The sequence below is a fragment of the Lepus europaeus genome, chromosome 10, assembly GCF_033115175.1.
Source record: "Lepus europaeus isolate LE1 chromosome 10, mLepTim1.pri, whole genome shotgun sequence".
NCBI classification, from domain to species: Eukaryota; Metazoa; Chordata; class Mammalia; order Lagomorpha; family Leporidae; genus Lepus; species Lepus europaeus.
Genome location: NC_084836.1, coordinates 45693506 through 45712764, shown reverse-complemented (window position 1 = coordinate 45712764; position 19259 = coordinate 45693506). Strand labels below are relative to the sequence as shown.

General features: G+C 36.2%; 1 protein-coding gene across 1 annotated transcript in view; it reads left to right on the top strand.

Moving 5' to 3' along the window:
- The window catches only part of LOC133768024 (GLIPR1-like protein 1), a 54875-nt gene that overhangs the window by 12956 nt on the left and 22660 nt on the right, over nt 1-19259 (top strand). The window contains exons 2-4 of the mRNA XM_062202454.1: nt 3905-4150; nt 14514-14614; nt 16982-17070. Of these exons, the coding sequence (XP_062058438.1) occupies nt 3905-4150; nt 14514-14614; nt 16982-17070 (436 nt within the window). The remainder of the gene's footprint in view (nt 1-3904; nt 4151-14513; nt 14615-16981; nt 17071-19259) is intronic.

Below are 19259 nucleotides of genomic sequence, written 5' to 3'. Positions count from 1 at the left end.
TATTTCAACCAGATATTTTGGATGTTGAGCCTTCTTGGCATTCTTGACAGGCATTCAAAAAATCAAAGTTTCAAACAATCTGGTCTCTAAAATTTCCAGTAAATCCTGGACTTTGGTTTTTCCAGTTTGGGCCCAACTGAAAAAATCGAAGGACCTATGTCTCTCATCTTATAGAGACACCAACTAATTAGGCTATTTGGATTATATTAGAAGGACTGTCAAGATGTGACGTGGTACCAAACTTTAAGTTTCTATAATGGAAAATGCTATTAATACAAATGTTTGAGAATTAAAAAGTCTAATGATCTTGTGTTACTAGACATGATAGTTATCTTAATGAGAAAGCCCTAGAGGCCTAAAGGGTTAAATACTTGTAAAATCCTACATGTGCTTTCAAAACTACTGTGAAGTAAGCAAGTGCCTCTTGTTGGTTGATGAGTTTATAATTTTAAACATGGCGACTTAAAGTCTTTTGTCATCCATAGTTATATATAATGTGCTGCTCATAAAACTAAAGCATTGTTGGTTCTGTGTTTAGCTGTCCTCCTATAGGTTCCTATGGACTTTTTCCAGCCACTTTTATTGTATTCAGTACTTTGGGATGGCTCTGTAAACAGATGAAGCCAATAATGTATTAACAGTCCCAATTGAGAGAAAGTATGGTTAACTGAGGTTACTAAAAACAAAAAGCAATTCAAATCAATTGGCAATCTACAAAAAGAGTTAGAGATTTTAAAAGCTATTATTAAAATTGCTATACTGGTCTATTATGCTATGTCATATGTGTGTACATATTGTATGTCCACATGGGGAAATTTTATTAAGAGTTTTATTTTAAATGGCTTATAGATAAGATTGTCCATTAATTTAAGCTGCTAAAATCAATCAAAGATACATTTTAATTCATGGGACCTGAATCTGTGTATCATATGTTTTAGACTTGTTGGTAGAAAGAAACTAAAAACATTTTAGATGGTTGTGCTTAAGTTTACTGGTTAAACAAACTACACCATGTTAGATATTTAAGAGGTGTTTCCAAATAAATGATTCTTAAAATTTATAGAAGGCATTGGACCTTCTGGTAAATGTTTTCTTAAGTTGTTATCTAATGGTTGAAATGGTTTGCTAAGTATTCATGTAATATTGCTATTGTCAGCAAGCGATCTAGGACTTGCTCCCTCATTTCTCTATTCTAAGCCCAACTTGTTCTTTCATTTCTCTATTCTCCTCAAGGTAGGAAACTAATTCTATTATGAAGGAATCTGTAGGACACACAATTTAATCTTTAGACCTTATAAAAGAGATGGCAAACATTTTTCTGTAATAGCATAGCCAAAATAAGAGCTTAAATAATAATCTCATAGCTAGATTCACTTCGCCATCAGCAAAGTATACAGTAAGTAGAAAAAACCTCCCTTTCAGACCAAAGGGAAAGAAAGTTTTAAAGTGAGAATCTAATTTTCCTCATGGGCATTGTCTACCTTAGAAAAACTACTACAGAACATGCCTGTGACTTTAGACTTGTAGTTCAGGCCACCGAAGATTAGAGATGGGACACGGGCACTCCCTTGACTTGCATCCTCTGGTCTGCTTTAACACAAACCAGGAGGAAAAGAAAGCTAGGCATCAGAAGCAATGGGTGGCAGGCCTATTAATGGCTGATCTGTACAGTGATCTGCCCTCAAGGAGACCCAACAGGCCAGTCCACTGCAGTGGCTTTCAATGTGGTAAGCCTGGGCTTCAGCAGAAGTCAGCTTGTGAAGAGCCCTGGCAGCTCTGCCAAGAGTTGGATCACTGGAAATGGACCTGCCCTGGAGTCGAAGGATGCCCAGGTCAGAGCCACAGATCTTATTGGCTCTAAGCTGAAAAGCCCTTCACCCAGCCCAACTTCCAAAGTGACCACTGCAGCTGAGGGGATGGTCAAGTAGGGTCAGCAACATTGCAGGCAGAACTGTAAATTTCTTGTTAGAGATGCCCCCTGCCTTTACCTGGCCAGCTCTCCTCCCAGGCCAGCCAAGTAATGAAAGTCAACAGAGTGCCTTCCCCTAGGAGGTTCAAACCTCCCTTAGGATATACCCCATGTGAAGAGATAGATAGGTCCGGGCCTCTTAACTTACAAGGCCTAAAGCCCACCAGATTATTATCAAGCCCCTTCTGTGAGGTTCTATTTGCCTCTCAGTCAGAAAACTTAATTGTAGCTTAGACAGCACCTTTCTTAGCTCCTCTAATAATGATTCTGTCCTTTGTTCTAGACCCTGTCTAGCGCACTTGGGCCTCATTCCTTTGTAATCATAACCTCTACTCTACCACCAATGGCTCTACTCCCAACCTGTGTGTACTGATGGTCCTCTTCCCCACTTAATGCTGTATAATTGTTCAAACCTGGTAAATGCCACTCTTAGGATCATTGGTTACTATCCTCAACCTGTCTTTTATGACCTTGTCTAAATATGATCAGAGTTGGTAAACTTGGAAGGCTTCCATAGCCTTGGCAACTCATGACAACAGCCTAGGGTGGTTACTGGCGCCATAAACTAGAGTGTCAATTTGTTGGGTCAACAACAGGAGCCACTGTGCACTTGCTCCTCATGTGGGATCTCTGTCCTTAATGTGCTGTACATTTTGATTTAATGCTATAACTAGTACTCAAACAGTATGTTTCACTTTGTGTTTCTATGTGGGTGCAAACTGTTGAAATCTTTATACCAAATTGATCTTCTGTATATAAAGAGAATTGAACATGAATCTTGATGTGAATGGAAGGGGAGAGGGAGCGGGAGAGGGGAGGGTTGCGGGTGGGAGGGAAGTTATGGGAGGGGGAAGTCATTGTAATCCATAAGCTGTACACTGGAAATTTATATTCATTAAATAAAAGTTAAAAAATAAATAAATAAATAAATAAAATTGGTTTTAGCTATATTCTTTGAATTTCCACTTCAATCTTGTAATCAATATGCACAAAATGCTATCTTGATTTTTATTACAAATGAATTCAATATCAAGATCAATATTCTTTACAAAATTGAATCTTCTGATCCATGATCATTTAGTATCTTTCCATTCATTTAAGTCTTCTAAATTTCTTTTCAGTGACATTTCATAGGTTTTAGAGCAGAGATTTCGAGCATCACTTATTGGACTTATTTATAAATACTTGATATTTGTGAAGCTATTTATTCTGTACATGGAAAAAATTATTTTTGTAAATTTTCCTTATATTGGGAAACTTGGATAATTTTGTTTATTTTTTGTGGTTATATCTGAATGTTCTATTGACCTAGTCATGTCATCTGTTGATCATCTGTCTAATGATAGATTCCAACTATTACACATTTTATAATTCATATATTTACAACATATATATTTCATTATGCTATGTACTCGATGGTATAAGGTTAAATAGAAAATGTGGGCAGACATGTTGGTTCATTTTCAATCTTGGAGAAAAATTTTACTATTCCACCATTATATACTGATTTATGTTTTAGAATGTTTTGAGGGGACATTACTGACCAAATTAAAGAAATTGCTTTTGATTCCTAGTTTTCCCATTTTTAATAATCAATAAATATTCATCCTTTAATTATGGTAAATATGCATGACCTCATGAGTTTCTAGACTTTGAAATGAAATGACTGTGTTAATCACATTCATACTAATTTGCTGAATGTCTCAAATATATCAGGACATCTGCTACATACTGAAAATAAAAAGATGACTGCCACTGAATGAGAAGTAAGTGTTTCTAAAGTAGAACTAAAAAGAAATGAATGAGACTATTATAATACCAAAGAAAAACTGTACTTTAAAGTAATAAATTTAAACAATATTTATTATAATCATTAGAATAATTTTTATGTAAATAAACATGCAAAATTACATTTAAAATATTTTTATCTTTCAGATTTGGGATGAAGGTTTGGCAAGAGTGGCTAAAGCATGGGCAGAAACATGCCAATTTAGACACAACACCTGTTTACAAATGCCATTTGATTGCAGTGAAGATTATCAGTTTCTTGGAGAAAATATCTGGTTAGGTGCATTAAAAATATTTTCACCAAGGGATGCTATTGTTGCTTGGTATAATGAAACAGAGTTTTATACTTATTATAATCTATCATGTACTAAAGTTTGTGGCCATTACACACAGGTAAGAATTTCAGATCTTACTAATTAGTCCTTATTTGTGCACATTTCAGTTGCAAGGAAAATTTTTTTTATTTTCTTTGAATTTCTTTTGGATTTCTGAAGCTTCACCAACATTTGGGGGATATTTCCACTGGAAAAAAATTATATGTAGTGACATTTTCTGAACTTTAAAAATCTTACTCCACTGTTTCTTTTTTATTTACATTGCTTCCAACAGGAAATCTACTGTGATCCTCTTATATTTATTCCTCTGTATGTATTATGTGGTTTTCTCAAACTGCCTTTTTTCATTGTTCTATTTACATGTAATATTTGTACTTATATTTGGGGTATAATATTATAATTCAATATTAGAAATATTGTGTAATTACCAAATTATAATTTGATATATATAAATGAATATATTCAATATTGTGTAATTATCAAATCAGCACAATTAGCATTTCTATATCCTAAAACTTATTTTCTATTTCTTGGGAACCTGTGAGTTATTTTTAAATGCATGATTAATGTTGTCCACCATAGTTACTCTATTGTGCTATAAAGCATGAGGACTACCTCCTGTCCTTTAACTTAGTGTGTATTATGATACACACTAAGCACTCTCAGTATACTCCTTCACACCTTCCCTAAGTATCCTCTACTAATTAGTATTATACTCTCTCATCCCATGTGATCAACATTTTTAGCTTTCACAGATGAATGAGAATATATGGGAGTTTTCTGTGCCTGGCTTTATTTCACTTAATGTCATCCAGTTCCATCCATGTTTGTTGAAGATGATAAGATTTCATCTATTTTATGTTTGAATAGTGTTGAATTTTTGTATATGTATCACATTTTATGTATTAGTTCAACAATTTTTGGACATTTAGATTGTTCCCATATCTTGGGTATTGTGAATTGTGCTGCAGTCAACATGGGAATGCATATGTAACTGATGAAAGTAGATCTTCATGTCTTGTTCTAGGTCTACAGGAAACACTTTCAGCTTCTCCCCTTTTAGCATGATGTTGGCTATGTCTTTGTCGTGTTCTCTTGTAATCCTTATGATGTTGAGATATGTTTCTTCTTTTTTTTAGAAAATTTATTTTATTTTTTTAAGATTTATTTATTTATTCAAAAGTCAGAATTACACAGAGAGAGGAGAGGCAGAGAGAGAGAGGTCTTCCATCCAATGGTTCACTCCTCAGATGGCTGCAACAGCTGGAGCTGCACCGATCCAAAGCCAGGAGCCAAGAGCTTCTTTCAGGTCTCCCACATGGGTGCAGGGGCCCAAGCACTTGGGCCATCTTCCACTGCTTTCCCAGGCTATAGCAAAGAGATGGATCAGATGTGGAGCAGCTTGGACTAGAACTGGTGCCCATGTGGGATGCCAGAGCTTCAGGCCAGGGCGTTAACCCCCTGCGCCACAGCACAGGCCCCAAGAGATATGTTTCTTCTATACCTAATTTGTTGAAGGTTTCCATCATGAAAGTCTAGTTTTATTGAATTTTTTCATACATCCATTGAGATAATCATAGGATTTTTGACCTTCAATATGCTGATTGCTCTATTACATTATTGATTTGTAAATGTTGAGGGATATTTGAATCTCTGGTATAAAGCACACAGGATAATAACGTGTAATCATTTTGGTATGCTACTGAATTTGGCTTGACACCATTTTGTTGAGAATTTTTACATCAGTGCTCATTGAGGATACTGATCTGTAGTCTATTTTGTCTTTGGTTTTGATATTTGGGTAATGCTGATTTCACATAATGAGTCTGACAGAGTGTCCTCCTTTTAAATTTTTGGAATGAAAATTGAGAAGAGCTGATATTAGTATTTCCTTAAATGTTTTGTAAAATTGAGCTGTGAAACTAATTTGGTCTCAGTCTTTCTTTGTTAAGAGACATTTTTTCCCCAGACATCTTATTTAAGGTATACAAACTCCATGCATTTCATAAATACAACTTTAGGAACACAGTGATTGTGATTCTTCCTATTGTACCCACCCTTCCACCCCCATTCCCACCCTTCTTCCTCCTCCCTCTCCTATTCCCATTCTTTTTTTTTTCACTAAGATCTATTTTCAATGAACTTTATACACAGAAGATTAACTCTATACTATTATTTCAACAAATAGTATGAGAAAAAAAAACTGTTCCTTAACAATTTATTGATTTCTCTTTTGATTTCTTCCATGACCCACTGTCCATTCAGGAGACTGAGCAGTCTCCATGTGTTTCCATATATTCTAGAGACTCTCAAGTCATTGATTTCCAGATTTATTCCATTGTGGTCAGAGAAGATGCGTGGTATCATTTTGATTCCTTCAAATTTGCTGAGACTTGTTTCATGACCTGGCCTGTAGTCTATCTTACAGAAAGTGCCATTCTCTGGTGAGAATAAGGTTCATTCTGAAACTGTAGGATAAAAAGTTCCATAGATATCCATTAGGTCCATCTGGTCTACAGTGTCAATTAACTCTATTGTTTCACTGCTTATTTTCTGTCTGGTTAATCTGTCCACTGCTGAAAGTGGGGTATTAAAGTCCCCCATTACTATTGTAGGGGAGTTTATGTCTCTCTTTAGATCCATTAACATTTCTTTTAAATAGCCAGGTGCCCTGTAGTTAGGTGCGTAAGCATTTATTATAGTCACATTTTACTACTGAATTGATTCTTTAATCATTACATAGTGCCCCTTTTTGTCTCTTAACAATTTTTGTGTTAAAGTCTATTTTTTATGATATTAGGATGGCTATACTAGCTCTTTTTTGGTTTCTGTTAGCATGGATTATCTTTTTCTGTCCTTTCACATTCAGTCTGCATGTATCTTTGTTGGTGAGATGTGTTTCTTGTAGGCAGTAAATAGATGGGTTTTGTTTTGTTTTGTTTCCATTCAGCTCGTCTGTATCTTTTAACTGGAGAGCTGAGGCCATTTACATTCAAGGTGATAAGTAATGACTTGGCCCTGCCATTTTTCCATAAATATTCCTATTGTTTACTTTGAATTTCCTTTGTGCCTTTACTGGGAGATTTTCTGCTTTCACCTTCTTTTATGATGACCATGTTTCTGTGTTTCTGTGTGCATCACATCTTTTATAGGCTGGATGAGTATTGACAAATTCTTTCAATTTCTGTTTGTTATGGAAGGTCTTTATTTCACCTTCATTCATAAATGAGAGCTTTGCAGGGTACAGTATTCTGGGTTCACAATTTTTTTCTCTTAATACCTTGAATATATCTCACCATTCTCTCCTAACCTGTAGGGTTCCTTATGAGAAGTCAGCTGTGAGTCCAATTGGAGATTCTTGGAAAGAAATCTGGTGCTGTGCACATTTTAGAATCTTTTATGTTTTACTCTGTAGAGTTTGACTACAATGTGTCATGGTGAAGATCTTTTCTGGCTATGTCTATTAAGAATTCTATGTGCTTCTTGTCCCTTTCTTTCTCCAAATTAGGGAAATTTTCTGTAATTATTTCACTAAAAAGGCTTTCTAATCCATTCTCTCTTTCCACACCTTCAGGAACTCCAAAGACCCATATGTTGGGTCATTTGATAGTATCCCATAGATCTGCCACTGGTTTTTAGTTTTCTAATTTCTTTTTTTTTATTTGACTGTAAAATTTCCACAGATTTGTCTTCTAACTTTTATATTCTTTCTTCTGCTTCACCAAGTCTATTGTTAAGGCTTTCCACTGCATTTTTTTATTTGTTCTATTGAATTCTTCATTTCCAATATTTCATTTATATATCTCTTTAAAATATCAATTTCATGAGAAAAATTTTCTTTCAAGTCATGTATGTATCTTTAGTTTGGGGATTTGCTTCTGATTACTTCTGAGTAATCCTAAGATCAATTTTGTGAATTCCATTTCTGGCATTTCTTCAGTCTCTTCATTTTCATATCCTAGTATTTAGGTGTTGCTGTGTTCCTGTGGGGCATCATGTTTTCTTCCTTATTCTTGTTTCTTGAATTGCTGCACTTATTTCTAGGCACTTCTGGAGATACTTGTTGGTTTATTTTTTTCCCTGTAATGGCTTTTATCTTTGGACTATGCCTCTGTGGATTAGTGGGGTGTCTGCTCTTTCAGTGACATTTAATTACTAATTCAGTCTGATATTTATTTGTACATTTAGATATTGTATGTCTTTTGTAATTCCATTTTTTATTTCCTATAATTTATCCACTGCTTCCAGAATTCCCAATTTGTTGACATATATTTGTTCATAATAGTCCCTAACAATACTTTGCATTCCAGTTGCATCAGCTGTAAGGAATAATAGTCCATTTTTATTACCACAAAAAATACCTGAGACAGCCTACATGCTAATGGGACCTGTTTTAGTTATAGTTTTGGAAGTTCAAGGATATGGCATCCACATTATCAGTTCTAGTTAGAGTCCTTCTCAGTTGCATTACAGCATGGTGGATTGCAATGGCAGGAGCACTGTGACAAGTGACCACATTTTGAACAAGTAAGCAGAAAATAAGTGGGCTCAGGATCAGGCTTAAATAACAGTCCTCTTGTAAGAATTACTTTACTCTCTTCTAAGGGAATGACTCTCAATAACCTAAATCCTCCCACTTAGCTCTACCTCTTAAAGTTTCCACTACAGGGCTGGCATTGTGGCTTAGCATGTTAAGCTACCACTGGCAAGAGTTGAGGGTACAATTTCAAGTCCTTGGCACTCTGCTTCCAATCCAGACTACTGCTGTTGTGTGTGGTTTTCAGCAGAAAATGACACAATTGTTGGGCCTCTACCACCCATATGGGAGGACAAGATGGGGTTACTAGTTCCTGACTCCTGGCTTTGGCTTTGCAGCCATCTGGGGAGTGAAGCAGTGGATGGAAGATACCTCTCCCTCTCTCTCTTCTCTCTCTGTCTCTCTTTAAAGTAAATAAATAAATCTTAACAATTGATTCCTCAACTTCTTAATACCACTGACCTATGGAAAAATCTCTTATGAACCCTTTGGGAATATACAAACTATACTCAAAACATAGCATAATGTCTGATTTTTCCACTTTGATTTGACTTTTTAATAATCTTTCCCTTTCCTGAGACTGCCTGACCAAAGTTTTATCAATTTTGTTTGTCTTTCAAAACAAAAAATTACTCTTAATTGATATTTCAACATTTTTAACCTCTCTTTTGTATATTAATGCTTTGATCTTTAGTATTTCTTTCCTTCTAGTAATTTTGGGTTTGGTTTTTTCTTGCTTTCATTGTTTTTTGACTTGCACTGTTAAGTTTTTTTTTTAATTCTTTCTCTTTTTTTTGATGTAGGTACTTATGGTTATAAACATTCCTCTTGGTCTGAATTTGCTATTTCCCATAGGTTTTGCTACATTAAGTTTACATTTTATTAGTTTGTCTTTTTACATATTTAAGCGGATGAATAATTTGAAGTTTTTAAAAATGACTAATTACAACACAACTCAATAGAGTATCACATGCCTTGAATTCCATAGGATTCACACACCTGTGAAAATGGTCATTTCAGAACAAATCTTACATCATTTTTCTCATTATTTAGTTTTCTTGAAAACAAATATTCATATCATAAAATTAGGGATTCATGGCAAAGATCATAATATAGGAGGAAGGAAGGCATATTGTCATTTATGTGGTATGATCCAGTGAAGCCATATTTATAATGATATAGCAAATGATGTGACATTCCCACATATTTTTACTCTAATTTCCACAAATGAGAGAAAACATAATGTTTGTCTTTCTGAGACTGGCTTATTTCACTTAGTATAAACATTTCTAGTCCTATCAATTTTGTTGCAAATGTCAGTATTTCATTATTACTTATGGTTGAATAATATTCCATCATGTATATATACCGCATTTTCATCATCCAGTCATCAGTTAAGGCATATGTAAGTTGATTCCATGTGTTTGTTTTGTGACATGAGCTGCTATAAACATGGGAGTACAGAAAACTCTTCCATGTGCTAGCTTCATTTCCCTTGGATCTACTCCCAGGAATGGAATAGTTGGTCATATGGTATATCTATTTTAAGTTTCCTGAGGAATCTCCATATTGTTTTCTATAATGGTTGTACCAATTTATATTCCCACCAAGAGTGTATTTGAGTACCGTATTCTCAACAAGATGGCCAGCATTATTTTTCTTTTCTTTCTAAAAAATATTTTATTGAAATACAGTATACATACCAAAAATGCACATAAATGCATATATAAATGAGTTTTGGTCCTATAATCACACTCAAAACAAAGACCCATTTTAAGAACAGGACATGGGGCTGGCACTGTGGCATAACGGGTAAAACCACCACCTGCAGTGCTGGCATCCTATTCAAGTCCTGGCTGCTCCACTTCCTATCCAGCTCTCTGTGATGGCCTGAGAAAGCAGTGAAAGATGGCCCAAGTCATTGGGCCCCTGCACCTGCTTGGGAGACCCAGAGGAAGCTCCTGGCTCCTGGCTTCGGATTGGCACAGCTTCAGCCGTTGCAGCCATTTGGGGAATGAACCTGCAGATGGAAGACCTCTCTCTCTCTCTCCTTCTCTCTCTGTGTAACTCTAACTTTCAAATAAATAAATAAATAAATCTTACAAATTTTTTTTTGTGTTCCTTGTTAGTTCTAGCACCTATGTTATCTCAGTATCACTTTCCATGGAAGTGATTTTTCTCTTTATTATGAATCACATTTCTCTGCTTCTGTTCATATTAGGTAAATTTTATTATTTTCCTAATACTGTAATTTTGTCATGGTGATTGGTTTAATTGTATACCTATAAATATTCTGGGGTATGGAGGATTCAGTTTCCTAGAGTTCATGTGATGCATTTGCTTCATGTTTTTTTTTTTTTTGTTTGTTCTTTTTTTTTTTTTTTTTTTTGACAGGCAGAGTGGATAGTGAGAGAGAGAGAGAGAGGGACTTGGGCCATCCTCCACTGCCTTCCCGGGCCATAGCAGAGAGCTGGCCTGGAAGAGGGGCAACCGGGACTAGAACCCGGTGTGCCGGCACCGCAAGGTGGAGGATTAGCCTGTTAAGCCACGGCGCCGGCCTGCTTCATGTTTTTAAAAACATGTTGAGTAGAATGAAAGTGGTGTTTGGGGATAATTATCTCAGTATTGAGGCAAAATTCTTCTACATACTCTACCCACCACCCTGACATTTATAAATTGTTCCAGCTGGATAGTGAAGACAGGTCCTACACCCAGTTGTCTGTAAGCCTTGTTATTGTTTTCTCTAGTCCCAGTCCTAGCAGTTTCTTCACATGTACACTCTGAGTAGTACTCTGCTGAATACATGATGAGCACCCTCTGCAGAGCTCCACAATTGTGTCACTGTACAACTTTCATCTCTCCACTACTGCACCCTCTAAACTTCTGCCTCCGGTCTCCCCAGATTTGCAGTTCATAATCTCAACTGTGGGATCCATCAAGCTTTGCCTGTTTTTCTCTTTTATGAACCATAATCTAGAAACTCTCCCGAGGAAATAAACTGGAACAAGTGCACAGCTCACATCTTATCCTCCAACTCTCAGGGACATTTTCCTTGGTTTCCTGATATTTAGTATCTTGAAACTCATTATTTCTGATAATTGTTCCAATTCTTTTGTTTGTTCCACAAAGCAGTGTAAATCTATCCCTGTTATTCCTTTTTGATGACAAGTGAACTTCACTTTTTTTTTTTTTTAGATACCAAGAGAGAGGGAGAGAAGGAGGGAAGGAGAGAGTGATAGCGATAGCGATAGCAATAGCGAAAAAAAGAGAGAGAGAGAGAATCTTTCATCCACTTGTACATTCACCAAATGGTTGCAATGACAGGGCCTGAGCCAGGCCAAACCCAGGAGCCAGGAGCTTCCTCTGGGTCTCCTACATGGGTGGCAGGGTCCAAACACTTGGGCCATCTGCTGCTGTTTCCCAGGCCATTAGCATGGAGCTGGATCGGAAATTGAGCAGACTGGACATGAACTGTCACCCATATGCAATACCGGCTTTGCAGTCAGCGACTTAAACTGTTGTCCCACTTCAGTGTCCCCTGATTCACTTTTTAACCATGCTTTAATCCCAGACACAGTACTGAACTGCTAGGAAGACCTTTAAAAAAGAGCTCACTTCCTTCTTCCAACTTCCCCACCTGTACAGGTGAATTAATATAGAGTGTTATGAAGCAAGTCATTTCTATCAGAAGTGTAGCAAACAAAGTAGCACCTTGCATGATTCTCCTCTAGTCACTCTGTTGATTGACAGAATCCTCTGAGGCCAGATACCCTCCAGGACATCAGGACAGAAGTTTTTGTGAAAAAAATATAGTTTAACTCCTGCTGAGAAAATTGAAAGAAGGCAATGTCAGGTACTCTGACAACATATAGAATACAACGTGTCTAATATGGCATCAAGGCTGAATCACAGCTTACATATATATATATATATATATATATATATATATATATATATATATATATATCCCTTGTCTCCGATTACATTGTAAGGATAAAGGAACCTGCCCCTAAACGTGCCCTTCTCCCTTAGCATATCTGTATCAGAAATGAGAGCCTATACCTCACTGGCTAATTTACACATAAGTTTTTTTTTGGACAGGCAGAGTGGATAGTGAGAGAGAGAGAGACAGAGAGAAAGGTCTTCCTTTTTGCCATTGGTTCACCCTCCAATGGCTGCTGCGGCCAGTGCATCTCGCTGATCCGAAGCCAGGAGCCAGGTGCTTCTCCTGGTCTCCCATATGGGTGCAGGGCCCAAGGACTTGGGCCATCCTCCACTGCCTTCCCGGGCCATAGCAGAGAGCTGGCCTGGAAGAGGGGCAACCGGGATAGAATCCGGCGCCCCAACCGGGACTAGAACCCGGTGTGCTGGCGTCGCAAGGTGGAGGATTAGCCTGTTAAGCCATGGCGCCGGCCTACACATAAGTTTAAATAATTAGAAATGAGTTCATTCATCTTATTGATACAATAACTATGACTAGCTTAATGTTTTAAGCAAAATAAGGTAAAAATGTCTTGCATTTATGATCCTCTAATATTAAAGTTATAACCATTGTGCATACTAATGTTGTATCTTGTGCTCTCAATGAAACCTTACATTTTGAACCTATATATACTCGATATTTATTTTCACTATTTGCAATGCTATAAATGAATCACAATTTAGATACATTTTGCAAATAAAATTTCATGGTGTAATTATTTATGAACCAATTTTTAAAATTTGGTTTCTTAAAAAATATATACTTGAGATGTAAAGTTTATTAACTTTTATAAACTTTCAAAAGAAAGGGATCTTTTACTTATCTAGCTTAATCTGATTTTATTAAATAGGAAACTAGCTCCAAGTTGGTCTGCTTGCTCAATGATTGAAAACAAAACTAATCTCTTAATTCTCAGTTCATTGTGTTTTATTGTACTATGCTATCACTCAAGCAAATAAAGAGCCTTTCAAATATAGTTGTCGAAACTGTTGATTCTAGTTACATCAAAAATATAGAAAAATCGCTTCTCGACCTTTTGGCTAAGATCAAGTGTGTAAAAACATAGAAAGTGATTAATACATTCTTTTATGAAATAGGCTAGTTTGTTTTGGTAATAAAATTGTCAATTGCATAAACTCAGAAAACTCATTTGTGCAATCATAATCTATTCTGTATCAATCCTCCTTGGATAATTTTGTTTTCCATCTGTAGTGCATCAGTGTTTTCCTGCCCTTTCACTTGGAGAAAGTAGAAAAATTCCATTCTCTCGGTGTTACAAAGGACTAGTGATTCTCTTTGCCTCTTTTGCTCACAATGATGACTTTCCATGCCAATCTTCTTCAATAACTTTGTTCTTCTTTACAACTCAAGGGGAAAAAAATACTAATTTAACATCTTTATCAGAGGCAGTTTTTTCAATGAACTCATTAATCTCCATCTTTCTCTTATTATTTAACAAAGATAAGAACATGGCTGAAACTGTAAAATTAAAAATGTAATCATTTACTAGAATATTTCTGAGAAAAATAAATACAAGTGAATTATCACTTTAATTTATAGTCTTATTTGAATATTGTTTGCATGTTATACCAATGGAAAGCATTAAAATGTATTTCCTAAATCATATGGAAGAAATTATGATTTGGGCTATATATTGTATTAGTCTTTTGATGTATGAGAAGAATTTGTGAATGGAAAAAAAAACTTTAGGTAGCCTTCATGAAAGTAGCCATAACAAAATAGTCATTTAAAGCTAAATATTATAAATTAGTAAAAAATGGGCCCAAATATTTATGTATATCCTCTTTTTGTAATTTGACAAAGATTGTGGCTGTTCCCATAATACATTGTTTGCATATAATTGATTTTGCATATTTTATTTTAAAATTTATTTCCTTACAGGTAGTTTGGGCCAGTTCATATAAAGTTGGTTGTGCAATTAAAATTTGCCCTAACCTTGGAGAACCTTCTACTTCAATATTTGTCTGTAACTATGCACCTTCGTAAGTTATTTTGCTATGAACAATATCTTACATTGAATCAAATGTTAGCAATTGTTTACTAAAAGATCTTATTCTAGAGACAAATATATTTTGTTAAGCAAAGTCTCCCTCTACCATAAATAATAAATGAGATGGGTGAAAATGGAAGGTGAAGATAGACTATTGCCTTGTGTAAAGAAGAATCAGGGGCAAGCATTATGGCACAACAGGTAGAGCTGTCCCTTAGGATACCTGCATTCCAGATCAGAGTCCTGGGACTGACTTCCAATGCCTCAGCGTCAATCCAGTTTCCTGCTAATCTGCCTAGAAAGCAACAGATCATGGCCCAGGTACTTGGATTCCTGCCACTCATGTGGGAGACTTAAATGGAGTTCCTAGCTCTTGGCTTCAGGCTGGCCCAGACCAAGCTGGTGTGGAAATTTGAGGGATGAACTAGCAGAATGATAATATCATTCTCTTTGTCCCTCTCCCTTTCCTTTCCTTCCTTCCTTCTCTGTGTGTCTGTCAAATAAATGAATAAACAAAATTCTTTTAAAAATATGAAATATTTAAACATGAAAGTAAGAATGATGGAATCTTCCTTTAGTAAAAACAGAGAGGGAAGGGCCGGCGCTGTTGTGTAACAGGTAAAACTGCCATGTGCAGTGCCAGCATCCCATATGGGTACCGCTTCAATACCCTGTAGCTCCACTTCTAATCCAGCTCTCTGCTATGGCCTGGGAAAGCAGTGGAAGGTGGCCCAAGTCCTTGGGACCCTGCACCAGCATGAGAAGCACCTAGCTCCTGGCTTCAGATTGACCTAGCTCAGGCTGTTGCAGCCATTTGGGGAGTGAACCAGCAGATGGAAGATCTTTCTTTTCTCTCCCTCTTTCTCTGCTCTCCCTCTCTCTCTCTCTCTCTCTCTCTCTGCCTCTCTGAAACTCTGCCTTTTAAATAAATTTTTAAAAAAGAGAGAGGGAGAAAGTGAAAGAAATAATATAAAAGGTATTGCCACAAATTAAATAATGGAACACAAAAATTTTGACAGATGTTCTCTAATATAATGTAAGTAGAATGAGAACATAACTGCGAATGACAGTAAACCACATTATTCAATTATTTTCTTTTTTAAAAATGTATTTATTTATTTGAAAGTCAGAGTTACACAAAGAGAGAATTCCATCCTCTGGTTCACTCCCCAATTGGCCGCAACAGCCAGAGCTGCGCCTATCCAAAGCCAGAAGCCAGGAGCTTCCTCCAGGTTTTCCCACATGGGTGTAAGGGCCCAAGCACTTGGGCCATCTTCTACTGCTATCCCAGGACATAGCAGAGTGTTGTATGGGAAATGGAGCAGTCAGGACTTGAACCATCACCCATATGGGATGCTGGCACTGCAGGTGGCGGCTTTATTTGCTACATCTCAACACCGGCCTCCACATTCTTCATTAAAAATAACTACATAATCATTGATGATAATTCTGTATCTAAACTGAAATATAACAAACCTAATGGAAGGCTAAAAAAAAAGATGAAATTCTACAATTCTACTCCTAATTGAAATACAAAAGGAAGAATATAAATAGATTTAATAACCCAATTCTTCAATAAAGATTTAAAAATAAAATATACAAAAGATGAGAGCACATTTTCAATACACAGATTGGCAAAGAGAAGGTGAAATATTCCAAGATTATTATGGAGATGTACAAAGTACATCTTTAAAAGCAAAAACAAGAACTACAAATATATTGTCAAAGCTTGAAATACAAAATAATTTTATAGATAACAAAGACATTGCAGAATTGCTGACCCTTATTTGTTACCATGTTTTTCTTAAGACTGATCACCCGAATTTGAATTGGAAAGAGGAAAATAATAGGAGATTGCTGCTCAAGATTTGATGAAAAAGCAGTAGAGAACCGTGTTGTTTTGGATATGCTAAAATTGGGAGGTCCAAAAGTTATATGCACTAATGTTTTCTTAAATGTTTTCTTATGAAAGCATAAGAGGATATGCTGCACCATGTTTTGGCTAAGTATTAGAGATGAATGTTCTCTAACATGTGAAGCAGCAACCAGAAAGATAAAACAGACAAAATACCTAAAGCAACAGTTTTCAACACGGTGGCTAGACTGGAATTCCTGAGCAGTAGAAGGCAGACAAAGTTATCCCAGAATTGCCTCAGCTTTGCCTGGAAACACTTTTTAGGCTGTGGCACATGGAAGGCACAGCGTGGGGGGTACCAAGAGTTGGTTGGACTTGCTGAGTTAAAGAAATGGAGTTAGTGTCCAGGGACAAAAATTTCTGCTTTTTTTTTAAACATTCATGATTTATTGATTCCAACAACTTGTATTTGAAAATTGGTATTCAATGTTTCTCTTTTCACAGAGGAAATTTTCGAAATCAACACCCCTACAGAACAGGAGCTCCTTGTTCTCTGTGTGAAGAAAAAGAGGAATGTGTAAAGAAGCTCTGCCGTAAGCAAAAAAGAAAAATAAATGATTACATTTATTTGAAGAATAAAGCTTCCATAAATTCATTACTTGCTAAAATGTGGCTCCTTAAGTTTATAATTTATAACAAGATTTGACAGCTGCAATACAATAATATAAATAATTTGTCATAAATGATCATATTTTAATTTAGATAATCCTTCCTCCTCAAGCTAAGGGACAGACAGTAAAACTGTGATCCAGTTTGCTGTTGCACTCCACAAGATTATTGACTGAAATCATTCTTTTTATTTTTTATATTTTCTTTTTTCTTTATTTATTTTTAAACTTTGATTTAATAAATATAAATTTCCAAAGTACAACTTTTGGATTATAGCGGCTTTTACCCCCTAACCTCCCTCTCACCCGCAACCATCCCATCTCCCACTCCCTCTCCCATCCCATTCTTCATCAAGATTAATTTTCAATTATCTTCATATATAGAAGATCACCTAAGTATATACTAAGTAAAGATTTCAACAGACTGGACCCATCGACACACAAAGTATAGAGCACTGTTTGAGTAGTAGTTTTACCATTAATTCGCATGGTACATCACATTAAAGACAGAGATCCTACATGGGGAGTCGGCACACAGTGACTCCTGTTGTTGAATTAACAATTGACACTCTTATTTATGATGTCAGTAATCACCCAAGGCTCTTGTCATGAGCTGCCAAGGCTATAGAAGCCTCTTCAGTTCACAAACTCAATTTTATTTAGACAAGGCCATAGTCAAAGTGGAAATTCTCCCTTCAGAGAAAGGTACCTCCTTTTTCGATGGCCCATTCTTGATCTCTTTGTAGATTCTGGTTATTAAACCTTTATCATTTGCATGATTTGCAAATATTTTTTCCCATTCTGTTGATTGCCTCTTCACTTTCCTTGCTGTTTCTTTTGCAGTACAGAAACTTCTCAATTTGATGCAATCCCAATTGTTAATTTTGGCTTTGACTGCCTGTGCCTCCAGGGTCTTTTCCAAGAAGTCTTTGCCTGTGCCTATATCTTGCAGGGTTTCTCCGACGCTCTCTAATAATTTGATGGTATCAGGTCGTAGATTTAGATCTTTAATCCATGTTGAGTGGATTTTTTGTGTAAGGTATAAGGTAGGGGTCTTGCATCATGCTCTGCGTGTGGAAATCCAGTTTTCCCAGCACCATTTGTTGAATAGACTGTCCTTGCTCTAGGAATTGGTTTTAGATCCTTGATCAAATATAAGTTGGCTGTGGATGTTTGGATTGATTTCTGGTGTTTCTATTCTGTTCCATTGGTATCTGTTTCTGTACCAGTACCACGCTGTTTTGATTATAACTGCCCTGTAGTAGGTCCTGAAATCTGGTATTGTGATGCCTCCGGCTTTGTTTTTGTTGTACAAGATTGCTTTAGCTATTCGAGGTTTCCTGTGCCTCCATATGAATTTCAGCATCATTTTTTCTAGATCTGAGAAGAATGTCTTTGGTATTTTGATTGGTATCGCAATGAATCTGTAAATTGCTTTTGGGAGAATGGACATTTGGATGATATTGATTCTTCCAATCCATGAGCATGGAAGATTTTTCCATTTTTTAGTATCCTCTTCTATTTATTTCTTTAAGATTTTGTAATTATCATAGAGATCTTTGACATCCTTGGTTAAGTTTATTCCAAGGTATTTGATTGTTTTTGTAGCTATTGTGAATGGGATTGATCTTAGAAGTTCTTCCTCAGCTGTGGCATTGCCTGTGTATACAAAGGATGTTGATTTTTGTGCATTGATTTTATATCCTGCTATTTTGCCAAACACTTCTATGAGTTCCAATAGTCTCTTAGTAGAGTTCTTTGGATCCCCTAAATAAAGAATCATATCATCTGCAAAGAGGGATAGTTTGACTTCTTCCTTCCTAATTTGTACCCTTTTAATTTCCTTTTCTTGCCTAATGGTTCTGGCTAAAGCTACCAGTATTATATTGAATAGCAGTGGTGAGAGTGGGCATCCCTGTCTGGTACCAGGTCTCAGTGGAAATGCTTCCAACTTTTCCTCATTCAATAGGATGCTGGCCATGGGTTTTTCATAAATTGCTTTGATTGTATTGAGGAATGTTCCTTCTATACCCAATTTGCTTAGAGTTTTCATCATGTATTTTACCGAATGCTTTCTCTCTATCTCCTGAGATAATCATACGGTTTTTCTTCTG